An 18,511-nucleotide genomic window follows, 5' to 3' on the forward strand; every position below is an offset into this window, starting at 1 on the left:
AGGAAAACTAATTTTATTAAGCAAATAAGTAACTGCTACAGTACAGAACAGGCTGCTCATGACTCTGAAACCCGTTAAGAAACTCAGCTAGTAGGACTGTTTCTACGATTACATAGTGTACAATATTGTTTCACTTTAACTCTTTGCACGTGTAACACGTATCGCGTATGGTATGTACTGACGTGTTAAACCCATCACCACGTCCTTGCCATTTCCGAGAACGGGCGAACAAAATACGTTTACTTCTGTCGCTATTACACAAAACGATCGGCTTTATGGAAAAAAAAGTGAGTCACACATTAAATTTAAGGCTCTTAAGTATATATGAACAGCGGGTTATACAAGAATGTTTTGGAAAAAAAAATTTTGGGATCATTTTAAGGCCGAAATATGTTTTTATTAGTCTGGCAAAATTCAGGAATAATGTGGCAACACGAGTCTATAATCTCAAAAGCATGCTTTACATAAAGTAGATATCAATTAAGGATACTGCGATAGGGCTGCCATTTCCAAACGCTTAGATCTTATAATATTATAATAAAGGCGCTGATTTGAGACAGCATCAATTATTCGATCGTCGCACAGCACTGAGCACACGGCGTAGCGCAAAAAGGCCGATGGGGAGCGTGCATCAATACCGATACCGGCCCTAGGCTGGTCCGCCGGAGCCTCTGATCATCTGCTAGCCCAGCGGGGAGATGGCACAGCGTGCCAAGGCTCTGAAATAGCGCCGGGGGAAGTGGAGGTGGACGTGCACTTCCAGCACACTGCGCCTCGGACTTCCTGCCTGTCAGTTCGCCGTGTCAGAGAGGTAGGAGCGGATCTGTTGCACCGTAGTGTCCCGGGACTGAAACCCATCCAGACCAGAAAGGCATACTAAGATACTAGCCTACGTTTATTCATTTTTAACTAATAACCTACCGAACTATGTCAAGGGTGTTGAATTCAGTATTAGAGGGTATGTGCATCCCAGGATTTATCTATAATCTTCGCCCTGACTTAATGATGTTATTGTAGTATTTTGATTCTGATAAATGATATTTCAAGTTTAATTTTTTTTCCAGCAAAATCAGGAAGTGGCCTTTTGAAGGCTGCATTTCCAGGGAAACGTGCATTGTTCATGTCCGGTAGTTGGATTGATTTAAACAGCGATTGTAGTTCCATTATAGCGGCAAGCCTTTCCTGAACACTATTCAAGGGCTACGCGACGTTCACAAAAAGCATAAACATGCCTCCTGGAAACCTGGCGGCGACATTAAAGCACTAACCTTATGATAAAAATCCCCGCACAGGATTCCTTTACAATGAAAAATTAACTGTCAGTTACGATGCTTTTATACACATCCTATGCTTTAAGTGGACCGGTACTCACCGGTACGCAGTACCAGCACCTCTTCGTTTTTCCCTTCAGAGTACCGGCACCCCTCAAGATCTGCTGGTACTGAATAACAAGGGGAGTCCCAACACCTGTTTTCCCCAAATTTCACTGCACACAGCGCAACATTCACTTTAAATACATAAAAACACCAGGGACCACGTCTGCATTTTACCAACACGGAGAAATCAAAGCACTCTTCAATCCCTTATTGCCAGTAGTGTTCCGTAACCCGTGTACAAGTGTTGCATTACAATCACACATAAACACGCATGAGCTTGCAGTCCGTTCAAAGTACATAACACTTCTCATTTCTACAGATTGTCTAGCCAATAATTACATTTGCCAGGCCGATTTTACTTTTTCAACTTTTTCTCTGTTATAGGCCTAATACGAAATGACCAGAAATTACAGTAACCAGAAAACACACACACACACACACACACACACACACACACACACACACACACACACACACACATACACACACACACACACACACACACACACACACATATATATATATATATATATATATATATATATATATATATATATATATATATATATTTTTTTTTTTTTTTTTTTCCTTCAGATGAACCTTTCTGTTTAACTGAAACAATATAATTTATTATAAAATAAATTGAGGAGCAAGACTGTGGGGGGCGTTTTTTGTCGCCCTTCTCCGGTCGCACAAATCGGGCGGTGCTCAGGAGTATAAACAGGGTATTTCGGAAGAAGCTGCGCCTATTTCAACGGAACACATAAGAAGCTTGGCGGAAGACAGAGACCGCAGAGGCCAGGGGGGAGTGGGGAGCGGTTGAGCGATTGAAGGGCGAGCTGAGTCGAACCGCGTCGAACTTAGCCGAACTGTGCCGAGCCTATCCGAGCCGAGCCGAGCCACCTACTCAGTGCGCAGAACGGCAGCATCGCGCTGGATGCAGCGGTTCATTTGTGCGCGTCTCCGGTGAAGTGGGAAGTGGATGTGCATGCTTTTCAGTTTCATTTTCAACCGGGGCGCTTCACAATCGGCAGCTTTCATGGTTTTATGAAGTGACCGGCTGCCCAGCAGAGGGATTGCCGCTTTTTCCGCAGCACTGCGAGTGACTTTAATGGGCTCCGGAACCATGGAGCATTGGCGACAGTGTGCGCATTGGCTTATCGGCTGCAACGTGCTGCCACCCAACCACCGGGTGACATGGGAGTCGGCGCAGGTCTTTGACCTGGCGCAGACCCTGCGGGACGGCGTGCTGCTGTGCCAGCTGCTCAACAACCTGCAGGCACAGAGCATCAACCTAAAGGAGATCAACCTGCGGCCGCAGATGTCACAGGTACGCGAACGGCGGGGGCGCGCATCGACACTGTGCCCGGATAACGGGACCAGGGGGAAGGGAGTCAAGACAATTATAAATTCACACATTATCTAGTGGCGTTTTTCTTAAAAGTAGAAAAAAATGAAATATATAGCATGGCACAGACAGTTATCTTTGGCTTTTTGAAGCCCCTTTCACTCCAGCATAAGTTAAATCGGCTACTACCTCAAAACAGACACTTCTGCCCTCTGTAGGTGATGTTTAATTTAACTTTACGTTTTATATTAATAGATTTTGTAGTTGAAATCATAAAACCTGCTGTAGGTTTTAATCCAGTCTATTGCTAACGTACACCTCACATTATGAATTTTAACAATAGTTAAAATAACAAAAGTTTATATGTGTTTTAATAAGACATACTATTCTAATTATAAAAGATGAAGAGGTATAAATCTGTAGCTAATATCATCATGCAAAGGCCAGTCAGTCACTCACTGGCCAGCTAAGAAGTACCTCAGTCCTTTGGCCAGCTCCATTCCTGAATCATTCACAATACTGGCTCTTTCAGTTAGCTGTGAGGACTCGCAAAGCGACTTCCCCATTGATTTGTTTTTCCGGATGAAAATTGAATTTTACCCCTGAAAGCCCAACTCACCCTTTAGGTGTCATTGCCTGGATCAGGATGTGAACTGAGCTACCTCATTCACTGGGTGAGGGGGTGGGGTGCTGGTGGTTCGAGTCTGACAGTGGGAAACGGATTCATCAAAATCACCCTTTGGACTGTCTGGTGGATTACTGAGAAAATCGAACCTGTGTTTGTGAGAGTGGGCTGAATGGGGGAGAGCAGGAGTGTTAAGGAGTCACACATTGGGGTAGGGGGGTGTCATTCCCACACTGGAAGTCTGACTTTGGGACTCCTCATTTGCACCGGTCAGATCTCTTAGCAAATTGTCGGCCATACCAATCAGGCAGGGAGGCCCGATGAACACCCAGTGCACTGTAGAGGGTGACAGTGCATCATCTGCAGCAGTGCGTCACGTGTCATCAGACTGCTAAAATGATTGGCTGGCTGCCTGGACCACGTTTCCTCTGGGTACCTTCAGAAGGGCGAAGGAAAACGATCCAACATATTGAACATTACGATGAAATTTACATTAATGAGGTTCCTGAATTATTCATGGGAGCAGGGGGCCATTTTATCATCTGCAAATTACTGCATGGCACCCCCTCACAAACGTGCAGTCTGAAGCAGGCCACTTAGCTTCTAGGTGCTTAATGTGCTCCTAAAAGCACCGGACCTCCTGGCCAGCACTGGCGCTGTAATTAATACGCGATACATTACTGTCGGTCATGATTTAATGAGCAACCCTTGGGAGCATGTTGGTGGGATCCGTGATTAAGGCACGAGCACGACAGGCAGAGTAGGCCACTCAGGTACCGTGAGAGACTCCGGATGATCATGGAGCTTGAGCTCATGGTCACAGAAAAGCTATCGGGCACCGTGACCTCGGCAGCCTACCTAAGACGGTTCTCGAATCCTGCAGCCTTTCAGGAGTTGCTGTTTTATTTCCGGAGAGCGTCCGGCGGTTCCCTGGAATGTGGTGGAGCATGTGTGCATACAGGAAGGTGTAACAGGTGCAGAAAAGGCTGAGTTTTAGGTGAGGTTTCGTTTCCCTTTTAAGACACTTTGTGTCCCAGTGCGTAAAATCGCAGTTCGATGGTGAGAAACAGCTTGGCGATGGTCCCCCCCCCCCGCAAAGTTGACTTTGTGAGACGACGGCTGGGAAAGATAAAACCCCCAGGGCAGGTCCAACTCTGGCACCTGATGTTAGAAAGCCCCGAGAAACTGAATCAGTATGTTTCATTGTATTTTCATCAGTCATTTATTGTCCCGGAAGGTCACGGATCTGGCCAAGGGCCATAGCGAGTAGATAAAAGGTAGCAGGTGATGTCAGTCAGATCTGAAATAAAGTGATGTTCATGATGTATCATGAGCCATATTATTCTTATGTTGCTTGTGAGTGAAATGCCATTATCGGTAGCGATGCCATGTTTTGTGGTAACCAGCATTGCTGTAGCTGTTTTGTGGCATTAATGCCTACAGATAATGTCCATCCATCCATCCATCCATCCATCCATCCATCCATCCATCCAACCCAGGATGGGGTGCCAAACCCATCGCAGGGCACACTCACACACCATTCATGTACACATACATACCTATGGCCAGTTTGGAAAATCCAGTTAACCTCAGCATGTTTTTAGACTGGTGGGGGGGAACCAGAGAACCTGGAGGAAACCCCTCAACATCATGGAGAGGACATGCAAACTCCACATGCATGAAGACATGGCGGAGGCTCAGACCCTCGTCCTAGAGGTGTGGGGCGACAGTGCTAACCATGCATGCAAATAATGTATCGAAATAATTTCATCACCCCACTGTAGACTGTGGATTCACTCACAGGGCCCCCCGTGGAGCTGAAATGCTTGCCAGCACGCAGTCGCCCCCGCCCCCCTCAGGCCCACAGCTTCAGGTCTACATCACGCCAGCTGTGCCCTTGGGCTTTGGGAGAAGGTCATGTGACTGGCATCAGGGGGTGAGATGGGAAGAAAGCAGGAGGCTCTGATGGTGCTTCTGGGCTGTGAGGAAGATGAGAGTGCCCCCCCCACTGCTGTTATTAGACTATTTAATCAAACTCACCCATAAGAAAAAAACACACATGGTCTATATAAGACTATCAAGCATTTTTCTTATTTCAATTATGTATGACAACACATGGTGCTTTTTTATATGTTCACTAATCAGTGTTTTTTCTTGTATGATTATGGCCACATTCATACCATGTAAGGCACTCAAGGGAAAAGCCTACAGGAAGAATATAAAACTTTTACATTTACCTTACATTTTACCATACATGATAATATATGGAAAAACATGTTTTCCACCTTCCGTTGGTTTAATTAGATATGAGGAAATTCATGTTATGGTCTCAGAACACAAACTGAATGCATCAACTGAAAAGGATGTTTCCATTTCAAAATACTCATTCTAATTATGTGGAGTGACTGTCCATGATTCAATTCAGAGTTCATTCAAAGAATTATGCATAAAAACTAATAATGACAAAACATTCATTTAATATGCATTGTACACCAGTGCATTACTTCTGTGTTTTAGCATAAATAAAGGACATACAGACATGGACAAATTTGTTGGTACCTAAAACAAACAAAAACAAACAAAAAAACAGAAATAACTTGAAAATAAACAAAAGGTTAATGGCATCCCTTCTCGTTTATCCCATATTTAACACAAATCAGACTTTTGATTAATGATTCAGCTGAATATTTTATATAATTAAACAAATGAAAAAGGCAGGGTGGCATGGTGGTGCAGTGGTTAGCACTGTCGCCTCACACCTCTCCGCCTGGGTCACATGTGTGTGGAGTTTGCATGTTCTCCCCATGTCGTCGTGGGGTTTCCTCCGGGTACTCCGGTTTCCCCCCACAGTCCAAAAACATGCTGAGGCTAATTGGACTTGCTAAATTGCCCGTAGGTGTGCATGTGTGAGTGAATGGTGTTTGAGTGTGCCCTGCAATGGGCTGGCCCCCCATCCTGGGTTGTTCCCTGCCTCGTGCCCATTGCTCCCGGGATAGGCTCTGGACCCCCCGCGACCCAGTAGGAAAAAGCGGTTTTGGATAATGGATGGATGGATGGATGAAAAAGGCACAGACAAAAAAGATGGTCGCCTTAATTTAATATGTTGTGCCACCACCTTTTGCAGCAATGACTGCCCACGAGCGACCTCTGTACTTCACAATGAGGCGTCTGCATTAGCCAACAGGTAGTCTGGTCCACTCTTCCTGAGTAAACTGCTAAAGCTCTCTTTCCAAGGATGTTAAATAGGATTAAGATCTGGGCACATGGAGGGCCGTTTAAAAACAGTCCAGTGTTGTTTTCTCAGTCATTCTTGAGAGCTTTTAGCTGTATGTTTTGGGTCATTATCCTGTTGGAGGACCCATGACCTGTGATGAAGCTGAGCTTTCTGACACTGACTATGTTTCGCTCCAGGATGCCTTGGTAGTCTTGAGACCTCATTGTGTCCTGCACAGATTCAAGGTTCCCTGTGCTAGATGCAGCAAAGCAGCCCCCCAAACAAACCCGAGCCCCTCCATGTCTCACAGTAGACTTTCTGTAAACATAGAGCTGATGTGACTGGCCAAAAAGCTCCAGTTTTGTCTCATCAGTCCAATGGACATTCTGTCATTTCCTCCCAGAAACTTTGGGGCTTGTTAACATGCATTTTGTCAAATTCCACTCTGTCGTTTTATGTATTTCTTGCAATTTAGCAACTCCAATTAGCTTCAACGTGTAAACTCCGCACACATGTGACCCAGGCGGAGACTTGAACCCGGGTCCCAGAGATGTGAGGCAACAGTGCTAACCACTGCACCACCATGCCACCCCTAGTTTGGTACATAATAACCAAATAACATTTCTACTTCTTCGATCTTCTTCTTCATCTTCTTTTTTTTTATTGTTATTTTGTTGACATGTTGTGTGCTTTGGGGCTGAAAGATCTGAGAGGTTCACATTGTGATACTTTAGGAGTTTTTGCGATATTTAGAAGCTGAAAATTTGCCTGGAAGTAGCCGTCCAGGGGCTGCACTTCTCAACGTCTTTATCTTGCAGCTTATTAAGAGGAACACTTTCCTGTGTGAAATGGGCGTGAGGAAACTGGCATGTTTCAGTTTACATCACAGAAGATGTGCCTGTCACACCCAGGGTTCTTACTGAAGTAACGCAACTGGATGGTGAAGTAATAGGGTCCCCACTATTTATAGGACAGTAGAAAGCTTAAAATGTTTTCAGCATTTAACTAAATTACTTTATAATTTCACCATTTTGTCTGAAGACATTAATTATTGTTACAGTATTGTTATACAAACTGCAGCAGAGCAAAAACAATTATCAAAACAACATCAGGCTTTTAGGAAGCTCAGCTTATTGCATTAAGCCTTGGAGAGAGTTGTGTCATCTCCAAAAATAAGAAGTCCAAGGAGAGATGGAGGAAAGAGTTCAGAAGGAGCCCGACCAGGACCATGGTCCTAACAGGTCCATCCTTGCTCAGCTGGAGAACCCAAAACACAATCCCTACATCTGTGATAAAGACTGACTAGATATTCATTTAGTTTGTCTGGTTACCACAGGGAAATGAACCTATTCTAATAACCATGGAAATAATTCAGCTGGTAAGATGCTGCATGACACAACAAAATGACGATCAGGTGGGAGTCCAGCTGCCCCATCAGGGACAGAGATGCATCATGACCTTATGCAGAATAAACCTCATGTGACAGTTTAGTTCTGTGATTCACATCAATAACAGATGAGCAGCTCCATGCTTTAGTGCTGGTCCAGCTTGCTGGCCGTGCTGATGGACTGGTGCCGGATTCCTGCTCTTCACTGAAGACCATGGAATTATTTATGAATAGTCAGCATGCCGACAATACGACTGCTACGGATTAATGCCAGCAGTTTATACAGATCTTCACTCAACATTCCAGTAACAGATCATGGTTTGTTAGGGTGGCCACCTTTGATTTGTGTTCCATCTCAGACCAGTATCTCACGTGTCCTCTGATGTGTCTTGATGTACAGTATACCATCGCTCTCTCCATCTCCTGGTCCAAGGGCTCCGTCTTTGATCTCATAGCGTGATGCGGGCCCTGAAACCCCGTCTTCTCGTACTGGTCCTGGAATCAGGACACTAGTTCTCTCCTGTTCACATGTTTCCGCCTACAATCCCAGCCTCTGTTTCCTGACAGTGCAGCTGGAAATCTATTCCGGCCAAATTCCAGGATCTGTGTACAATAAATACGAGATCTCAGCATTGCTGGAGTGAATAACTGAGCTGATTCTTGGTTCTGGTTCAGGGCGCTGGTGTGGTTCAGACTTTGAGTGATTCTGTACTGTCAGTATTCATCAAGAGCCAAAGAAATTATTTAATGGATCACCAATCCTACAGCGCTGACTGTATGATATGTAAATTGTTGATGTGTTCAGTACTGCATAAAAGACAGTAAATATATAGCTGGTTCCATTCTTGTAAATATGCATTAATAATGGCCCTGATAACAGTCTTATTTTTATATTATTATATAAATACATATTATTATGGCTGTTATATAAATAATCATAATTTTCTGTGATTAATCACGATTAATCATACCTAATTTGAAAGCTCATAGTCATAAATACTTATACATATGAATCCACAAATGAATGCAGAATTAACACAAAGGGGAGTTAATGAGTCATTATCATGAATTATCCTCAATTATAACAATATTTTTACCTTATCTTTGCCGCCGACTGCCAATTCTTTGAACAAAATAAACCAGGTAACCTTAACTTCCCTATGAGACACTAACTGAATGTTTTGATTTAGACCCAAACTAGAATTTCAGAAATTCATTTTGAGAAAATGAGACGGAACACCATCACAAATTTTGGACATATTATTAACAGAAACCTGCTTTTCCCACAAAAGTCCATTTGAATTTGGGACACATTGAAGATGGACGAAAAAGTTTTTCTTCCATTTTCGAGTTTTAATATCTGTATCTGATGTGGAATATTCAAGACCATATATTGCATCTTGTATATGTGAGGCTGTATGTGTCAGACTCCTCCCTCTAATATAAAATCCAAGCACCCAGCATTCTATGTTAAAGTTCAGCTACATTCCTGTGAGTCCATATTCACAGTCATAGTACCAGATATTGACCATGTAAAATTTTATTTAGCTGCAGTGTTTTTTAGATATTGCAGGTTTAAAATGGCCCCTCAATACATGACGCTAGAAAAAGCCCCCAAAACACCTTCCCTAAAAAACAAAATAAAAGGAGAAAACTAATGGCAGTAGAGACCTGAATTTTTTGTATGTTTCCTATTAGGAAGTACAGACGCTACTCTACTTACGAACTTTCAGTTTACGAACTTTCAGACATACAAATGAAGAGGACTGTAAGTCTAAATTGTGTTCACTGGGCTCCCGTTTCCTGTCCGCAACATCTATTTTTTTTTCTGCCCCCAATTCCGCCTAGTACGACTTCTGGCCGCTACTCCCGGCATGCAGCAGTGTAGCTTGCTACTCCCAGCATCCTAGTTCTTTGTACTTGCGTATATCCTTAAAATGATGTTGAATAACAACTTACGAACATTTCAAGTTATGAACGGCCGTTCGATCGTATCTCATTCGTAAGTAGAGGAGCGTCGTATATCTTCCCCCTGGAATATTTTAGGAAAATCTGAGCTGGTCAGGTGAGATATTTTTGAAAACTGATTAATTGAAATGGATGGAATATTATAGGTCCCTATTAAAATCTGTGCTCGTACTATTCTCTTCTCGGGTAATGAAATATGACATGACTTAGTGTGATCAAAGAAATAATGCATTATGACTTTAATAATCGCTTTAATGCAATGAATTTCCCAGCCCTGGTATATATACTGATCAGCAGTATTAATAATTAATATTAATACCACTGACGGGTGAAGTGAATGACATTGGTTATCTTTCTACAATGGCACCAATCAAGGGTACCATTATATGACAGACAAGTGAACAATCAGTTCTTAAAGCTGATGTGTTGGAAACCGGAAAAATAGGTAAATGTAAAGATCTGAGTGTCTTTGACAAGGGCCAAATTGTGATGGCTAGATAACTGGATCAGAGCAGGTTTTGTAGGGTGTTCCCATTATGCAGTGGTCAAAAGTGGTCCAAGGAAGGCCAACAGGTGAACCGGCAACGAGATCATGGGTGCCTAAGGCTCACTGATGCGTGTGGAGAAAGTTCATGCTAGCTGTGATGGAAAGGTATCAGAACACACAGTTTGTACAGTCATGTCAGAGTGTCCACGTTGACCTTGACCCGTCTGTCATCGAAAGTGTCTATAATGGGAACGTGAGCGTCACAACTGGACCATAGAGCAATGGAAGAAGATGGCCTGGTCTGATGAGTCAAATTTTCAGTTACGTCATGTGGATGATCGAGTGCATGTGTGTTGTTTGCCTGGGGAAGAGATGGCACTATGGGAAGAAGACAAGCCGGCGGAGGTAGTGTGATGCTCTGGGCAATATTCTGATGGGATATATTGGGTCAGAGCATTCATGTGGGTGTTACTTTGACATGTACCACCTACCTAAACATTGTAGCAGCCCAAGTACACCTCTTCTTGGCAACGGTATTCCCCGATGGCATTGGCAATCCGATTGAGTATTTGTGGGATGTGCTAGACAAACAAGTTTGATCCATGGAGGCCACATCTCACAACTTACAGGACTTAAAGGATCTGCTGCCAACGTCTTGGTGCCAGATACCACAGGACAACTTCAGAGGTCATGTGGAGTCCATGCCTTGATGGGTCAGGGCTGTTTTAGCAGCACGAGGGGGACCTACACAGTATTAGGCAGGTGGTGTGTGTGTGTGTGTGTGTATATATATATATATATATATATATATATATATATATTTATATATATATATATATATATATATATATATATATATATATATATATTTATATATATATATATATATATATATATATATATATATATATATATATATATAAATCAATCATTGTAAGAATGATGTAGAGATGAGATTAATAGAATGATAATGAGTTTAGCTTCAGTGCTGTTGTATACCTTGGTGTTTTAATGATGAATTTGTGTCTTATTTAAAATTTTTTGTTTTTTTAACAAAAAGCAGAGTAAGTAGAAATTCTGGAAATTCCTCCACATATTAGGTGGCAGGAAGTTCAGAGCTGTGGGGCTTTCCCGTGGATCTGAGGCCGTCGTCTTGGGGGATGAAAGCGGGCCACCTCGTGCCGCCAGGCCAGCTAACGCGACCTCTGACCCTCAGCCCCGTGGTGTATCGCTGTACGGAGAGCCCCCAGAGTGCGAGCAACATTCACATAAGTGGAAGTGTGCTTCCTGTAGATATGGGGGCCCCTGGGGACCCAGCGAGGCTCCTGGCCGTCTGCGAGATGTGCCTTTTCGATAAACTGGCTACCCGCTCACTTAAATACCTCCCTCCGCAACGTGTGTGGCTCTCTCTCTCTGGTTATTTTTAGCATCTGAGGTTTCATGTTATGCTCTGCAGATTAGGCGGAATCAGAGTTTCCTCTGCATCTAAGTTAATGCAGCCCAAAAGCATGCAGAACCGTTCCATGCAAATAGGGGGAAGCACTATTGCCTCATTACCCTGTTTCACATCGAATGCTCACAAATACAAGAGGAAATCCTGTGACATCTAATATGCTGCCTCCCCACTTACGGGGGCATGTTCCTGCAGACCTGAAACAGCACGGAGAGCTTTTCTTCCCAGTTTTGCTGTTACATCAAATCAAAAATCAAAGGTTTAACTGTCATATTCTTCGCCTCTTGTTCGGCATTTCATGCAGGGAGGTGGCACTTGAAATATCCTCTCTTTATCAGAGTTACATCACGGTGAATTGCAGTGTGGAGATGCTCTTACAGTTTTCGTGCACAGAACAAAATTCACAAAGGAACTGTACATTTCTCTGCGTCTGACATTATGCAGCTTCAGGGGGCAGTCTTCATGTATGCCGGAGCCCTGCTTATTGCATGAGAGTGTGACAGCAGTGTTAAGAGGGAAACCAGATCACCTTGGTGTCAACCGCCAGTTCCGCTGAACATGGGCGTTACTGCAGGCCCTGAATGGGTGTCTCGGAGATTGATATCTAAGCATCCACAACACATCAATCCCCAGCTCCGGTAACAGTGTAGGTCCTTAATCTGGAATGTTCCAGTTAACTGGCTGATATTTAAATAGTTTGGCTTATGTACTCTGTGGTATTAACATGGAAGCAAGAAGTAACTATGATGCCTGATTCTTAATGAATTGCATCAGGATGACATCACGAATTGTGAATTTTTGATATTAGGCCAGAAGTTCTGGTCAATGCTGTAGGATGTGGTTCGTGCGCATGTTGCATGGCAGTGAACACACTTCCTGTGTCTGATGTTATTTCCATGCAATGTGCGAAATGCTGTTGTATATTTATGTGCCTTGTTGTCCCTGTCCCCTACCCCACAGTTCCTCTGCCTGAAGAACATCAGGACATTCCTGGCCGCCTGTACAGATGTCTTCGGCATGAAGAAGAGTGAGCTGTTCGAGGCCTTCGACCTGTTCGACGTGCGTGATTTCGGCAAGGCGAGTGCCAGCCCGTCTGCTATCTGTGAGACGGCATCCGCATCCAGGCTGCTGATTAGAAGGGCCTCATGGGTCTTACACGCTGTGTGCTTTTTACACAGTGTGTCCCTGTGCGTGTGTGTGCGCACACACACAAACACACACACACACACACACACAGGTTTGTAATTCTTTGTGGGGACTCTCCATGCATTTCCACAGGGGAGAACACTAATCCCAACACGATGACCTTAACCCCTACCTAACCCTAACCGTAACCATAAGTAACCAAACTAAATACAAGACTTTTAGCATTTTTAGTTTTTTGATTGCATTCACAGATCATTCTGGGGACCTGAAAAATGGTCCCCACAACGTCAAAATAACAGGATTTTATCGCATTGTTTATCACCTTTGGTCTCCACAGTCTAATATAAATCTAATTACACATACTAAGAAACAAAGGCAGAGACACATCGTCTGATACCCAATCTGGAAAATTGGGCCCCTCCTGGTAAAGCCAACCCCCCTGGACACCCACGCGTCCCATCCCAGCTCATTCCCCTGTGCAGTGTGAAATCCCCCCAGCCTGAGCTGACCTGCTGGCTGTTTAATGAAGCCTCTAGTGAATTTTAATTAAACACTGTTATGTCAGCATGTCCCTGAGCATACACTGTGACGTCACTCTCAGGTCACCCCCCATCTGGGCGTAGCGACACGTCATGCGTGTACCTGCGTGTTCCTGAACATTCCTGAACGTTATTCGGGACGCCTGGAATGAGCTCCTCTATAGGAGTGTATTTAAGCCCCGTAAGACAGTCACAGATGCAGAATCACCACTGTTTGTACTAAGTTATTCATCCCAAATCAATTCCTCCTCCCCCAGTCCTGTCAGTCCCACCCTCACAAGGTCGTCTGTAATCGATATCCGGTCCCTCTGTCCTCCCTCCACCGATTGCAGTGTGGGGAGTGTCTGCTGAGTGCTCGAGTAACTCGATAGCTTTGCTTTCCTGATGCATGCATCCACTACTTTGCTGATCTTGCCATGTGACGTTGGCCGTGCCGACTGACGGGAGGCTTTGCCCAGACGGGATGGAACATGAACATCCCCGTGGGGCCCGTGTGTCCAGCACCGTCCGTCTGAGCCCAGACTTGTGACCCCCTACCTTTATCATCACAGGTTTCCTTCATAAGGTCTGGATCCAGCAAAGCCTCCTGATGGCCGTTTGGGTTAATCTTCCTAGTGTATAGATCACTATGAACCAAGAGACATGGCCAGAGATCTTGACAGATGATGGTGGGAATGAATCCCATTGAAGGTGTGATGCAGCATCCTGACTCATAGGGGATCTGGATTGTTACTGCAAAATTGGTGCATTGATGCGCATGGTGACTGTCAGCCGTTTGCGCTTCCTGTCAGATGATGGCCGTCTGCAGCGGGCTGCTTGCACTCAGTTTAAAGACAAATGAACAATCATTGCACCACTCGTTTCCTGTGACCCATACAGGCCTGTGTGGTTGGCTTTAGGGTCCCTGCTGTTGTAGCTGTTTGGCCTTGTGTTCCGCTGCAGGAAGGGCTTACAGGTCAGGGGTCGGGTCAGGTCACGGATAAAGGGGCCCAGAGCAGTGAAGTGCAGCTGCAGGGCATCATAATTCTGCCCCCTGTTGGTGTTGAGGGGCATGTAACCGTGACCATCCTCTGCTCCGTGGATTGTGTTCCTGAGGTTGCTAATTTTACGTCCAGCCTGACTCGAATTAATGGGCCTTTTCAGAGCAGGAGTTTTGGTTATTAAGCGTTAACCTGGTTATGGTCAGGTCCGTGGGGGTGGCGTGGTATGCATTGATCCCTGCAGCCACTTAAAAGCAGATGCGTATTTAATCATCAGCTATAACTCCTTAAATACACTTCAGTCAGCAGTGGGGGGCGCACTGTCTTGATTTGAAATCCCGGTGGCTTTCAGGTCGCACTTGGCAGACCCTGCTGTTGGGATATCATATAACCAGTAAGGCATGATGGGTAGTTGGCGGGTGTAAGTGTGCCTGGAAACATGGTGGGGGCGGGGGGGGGGATGATGGCAGTGCAGTTACAATGGGGGCTTCCTCTGAGAGGGGCGGTGGAGTGTCACCCTGCTGGGCTGCTTTATTTACTCTGAGCCGATGTCTGTCTGATGGCTTTGCTAGGTGGAAAACTGCCGCTTCTTCTTGGCAAGTGCAGGTTGGATTAAAGGGGAACTTCCCTTTGAGTCTCGCCATGTCAAACCCACCAGGGCAGGAACTGCTCTGTCTCTTAGGCTAAAGAGAAACTCAGTGATCTGGAGAAGCTTCGGGCGGGAGGACAACGCAGTCCACGTGACCAGCAGCCACCGCTTGACGATCGTGCCCTTCGTGCTCGGGATGCGCAGTGTGACCACTGAAGCATAATGCCACTTCCAGTGTGAAACGTCTTGCTGAAGAACCAACGGGCAGGAAGTGAGCATGCCCTGGGGTGTAACACAGGAAGGAGGGGCCTGCAGCAGAGACCAGGAGAGTCACCCCACCCCCCTCAGCAGGTCACCGCGACCATGTTTCAGCCTCGCCAGCTGTGCCTGACTGGAAGCACAAAGTGGCAACCTCATTTCTGCCTTTGGCACGCCCCCTGGTGTTCTCATACCTGCACCCGGGCAGCAGCTGTAAAGCAGCCCTCCTTCCTCTTCCTGACCTTGGCCTCAGGGCATCTTCTGTAAGCCAACAACCACACCATATGCATGGCTACTCATGTTTCCTGTGATAGGCCATTTCCTGGTCACATGACAGCCCTGGGGGAGGAGCCAGAGCTTTGTCAAGTGACACGTTAATGCAGTTCCTTCCAGAATGATGGTGAACCTTTATCATCCATGCATCCATGCTCTATCTGCTCATCCTAGTCAGCCTCGAGGCACCTTCATTTAGCCCAAATCATAAATATTAGAATTAGCCTCATTAAAAGCTACCATTGTGTAAAATGTAATTAGGGCCTGTGTGGTCTCCATAGCAGCATTCAGTGACAGAAAAATCCCAATCAGAACATGTAACTAAGCTCATAATGTCTACATCCATGTGTGGACTTTCCTGTGCTCGCTGCTTGAGGCAGGTAGAACGTGGCTTCACTTTGCTGACATCCTGAATTTCCCCAGTTCCTGCATGACATCCTGCCACACCATCCTGAACAGTGTCACTGCCCAGTCTTTCTCACACCGAGGACGGATGCAGCTTGACGTCACACTGCAGATGTGTTCATTAAATTCATAAACGACTGACCAGACCTGACTAGCACATTGACACTAGAAATCTGCATCAACTGCAAACATTTCAGATGTTCGGAAGCCATTTCAATTGCTAATTTCATCACCTAAATACAATGTTAAGCCTCCGTGTGTGAATAAACTTTTACTGGCTGGTTAAACCCGGTGTTCATTCCTGCTAGAGCCTCGTTAAAGCATGCGATGCATCCTTGGCACCAGGCTTTGAATCCAAGCCCTTGCAGATCTGAAGGCAAAGAAACACTTAATGAACATTAATGACCATATAAACACAGTCTGAGAGCAACGGGACTCTCCGCTTACAGCGATAAACATCTGACTAGACAGCGTCTCCATTTAGTCCGGCTCAGCCTTGTGTATCAGATTTCTGACTGGGAGTAAGGGAATATATCCACTTACTACTAAAAAACCAGGAGAGAAGTTCACTTAATATATAAAACAGTTGTCATGGATACACAAGAAGCAGAACATAAATGAAGAAACAGATCTTAAGAGTGTTTCTATCATAAATATGTAAGAAGCACAGAGCTGGAAGGCTGTCGATGTGAAGGTCGATCTGCCCCGGAGCTGCGGTACTGTATTTAACACCGATCTTGCTCAGAGGGCAGCATGCTTTCACCTCTCCCCTTGGGGCTTTTGTTCTTCCCCAGCCTTGGCAGAGTCGGGGTAGCTTCTGTGGTACGAGATTTCTTCCTGTACTGCTTTCCTGTAGGTTTTCTGGCTACCTGCAGTCCCACAAGGTTCTTCAATCCAGCTGAACTGGGGCCTAAGATCTGTGTCTACAGCAAGATTAAGATATTAGTTGTTACGAATAACTTAAAATATTTAACGCAAATTAAAATAAATCAACACAGTTAATGCGATAAACACATTTAATGACTTCATTACGCAATGCATTTTGGGGCAATCATGTAAATGATTGTACTATTGTCATTCATGACCTTCTGCATTGTTATATCTGAACTATACATCAATTATGATTATTTTACAATAATTTGGTGATTGATTTTACATTTGAATATGCATTATACCAGTCTTCAGTCTTAAGAAAAACAAGTTTTTAATCATTATTCATTGGGATTAATTCATTGCAAAATGTGCGATTAATTTCCTTTAATCGATTGACAGCCCTGCTCCTAACATTTTTTGCCCATAAGGTTTTGCACTAAGACATCAACATAGTGACTTAAGAAGGCAGAACAGAAAGTAAGGCCTGCCTCCCTCGATGCCATAACTCAGGTTTAAGCCTCGGATTACTTTAACACCCAAGAAAAACCACCATAAACGATAGGTTCGGGGAAATAATGAAGACTGTGGACTCCAGAGCTTGGCAGGAGTTTAACATGGTGAGTGAGTCATGCTTAAAGTCGCTGACAGATGGAGAGCAGGCGTGATTGAAGATGGAGCTGCTCACAGCAGTGAAGCCAGCAAAGGCTTCGGAGGAACAAAACTCAGCTGGGCTCTATGCTCAAGGTCACTTTCAGCTGCGGCTTCAGCACAGACACACCTCCAGACCAAGACCGGGACCAGCAGACAGTAGTATGATGAAAATAAATGCATCTAAATAGATAGACTAAGAAGCAGTAGATCTGGGTACAAGGCAAGTGAACAAAGGCCCAGCAAAACGCCATGGCTGGACTCGAACCCTAACGAAGCTCAAAATTAAGGGCAGGACTGGTGGTAAATCAGGCAGGCTGGACACAACTGTAGCTCAGACCCGGCACTACAAACAAAGCCTGGGTGAGGAATCACAAAGTCACACTGAAACTATCAAAAGAAAACAAAACAAAAAAAAAAAGGAAATAGGTTTTGCTTCTAAAGAAAACCACACCCAGTAAGCTGTTTAAATAGGATCCCATTGGGGCTTCATTGGTGGGCATGCCTTGATTTTTCACAGGAATTATTCTTCTTTGTGGTCTTGTCTCCCAGCTTCCTGGAGTATGTGCAGATCAGACTGCCCTCTTGTGGACAGGTGGACCCATAATACAAGTCCTGTTTTTATAAAAGAAAATTAATTGTCTGTTAGAACTCCGCAACGAGCTCTATGACAGGTTTTATAGGCCTTGAAACATTAAAAACTTTGCGAATTGTGGAATTTCAGCTTTGTGTGTATTCAGTTTACTGCTTAAGAGCAAATAGTGAGGTTTGTTTCCATTTTCTGCAGAAATAATTTAAATAATATGGTGAGCTTATCAGTTCAAAAGAACAAAGGTCTTATCATCTGTAGCTTCGAGAGTAACTCGAGATCTACTTGCATGTGTGACTGCTCATGTCAGGAAAGCCCACATGCTACTAACAGGCGTTTGTATTTCCTTTCTA

The 18,511-nt window shown here is 44.6% G+C and overlaps 1 protein-coding gene across 2 annotated transcripts in view; it reads left to right on the forward strand.

The window, feature by feature from the left end:
• The first annotated feature begins 2,148 nt into the window (after positions 1 to 2,148).
• The window catches only part of LOC125749304 (guanine nucleotide exchange factor VAV3), a 47,371-nt gene continuing 31,008 nt past the window's right edge, over positions 2,149 to 18,511 (forward strand). The window contains exons 1-2 of one of the 2 annotated variants that reach the window (XM_049026424.1): positions 2,149 to 2,706; positions 12,819 to 12,935. In XM_049026424.1, the coding sequence (XP_048882381.1) occupies positions 2,488 to 2,706; positions 12,819 to 12,935 (336 nt within the window). In that variant the 5' untranslated portion in view covers positions 2,149 to 2,487. The remainder of the gene's footprint in view (positions 2,707 to 12,818; positions 12,936 to 18,511) is intronic. The other variant, XM_049026426.1, reaches the window with a different exon arrangement.

Source organism: Brienomyrus brachyistius, chromosome 1 (assembly GCF_023856365.1).
Source record: "Brienomyrus brachyistius isolate T26 chromosome 1, BBRACH_0.4, whole genome shotgun sequence".
Classification (NCBI taxonomy): Eukaryota; Metazoa; Chordata; class Actinopteri; order Osteoglossiformes; family Mormyridae; genus Brienomyrus; species Brienomyrus brachyistius.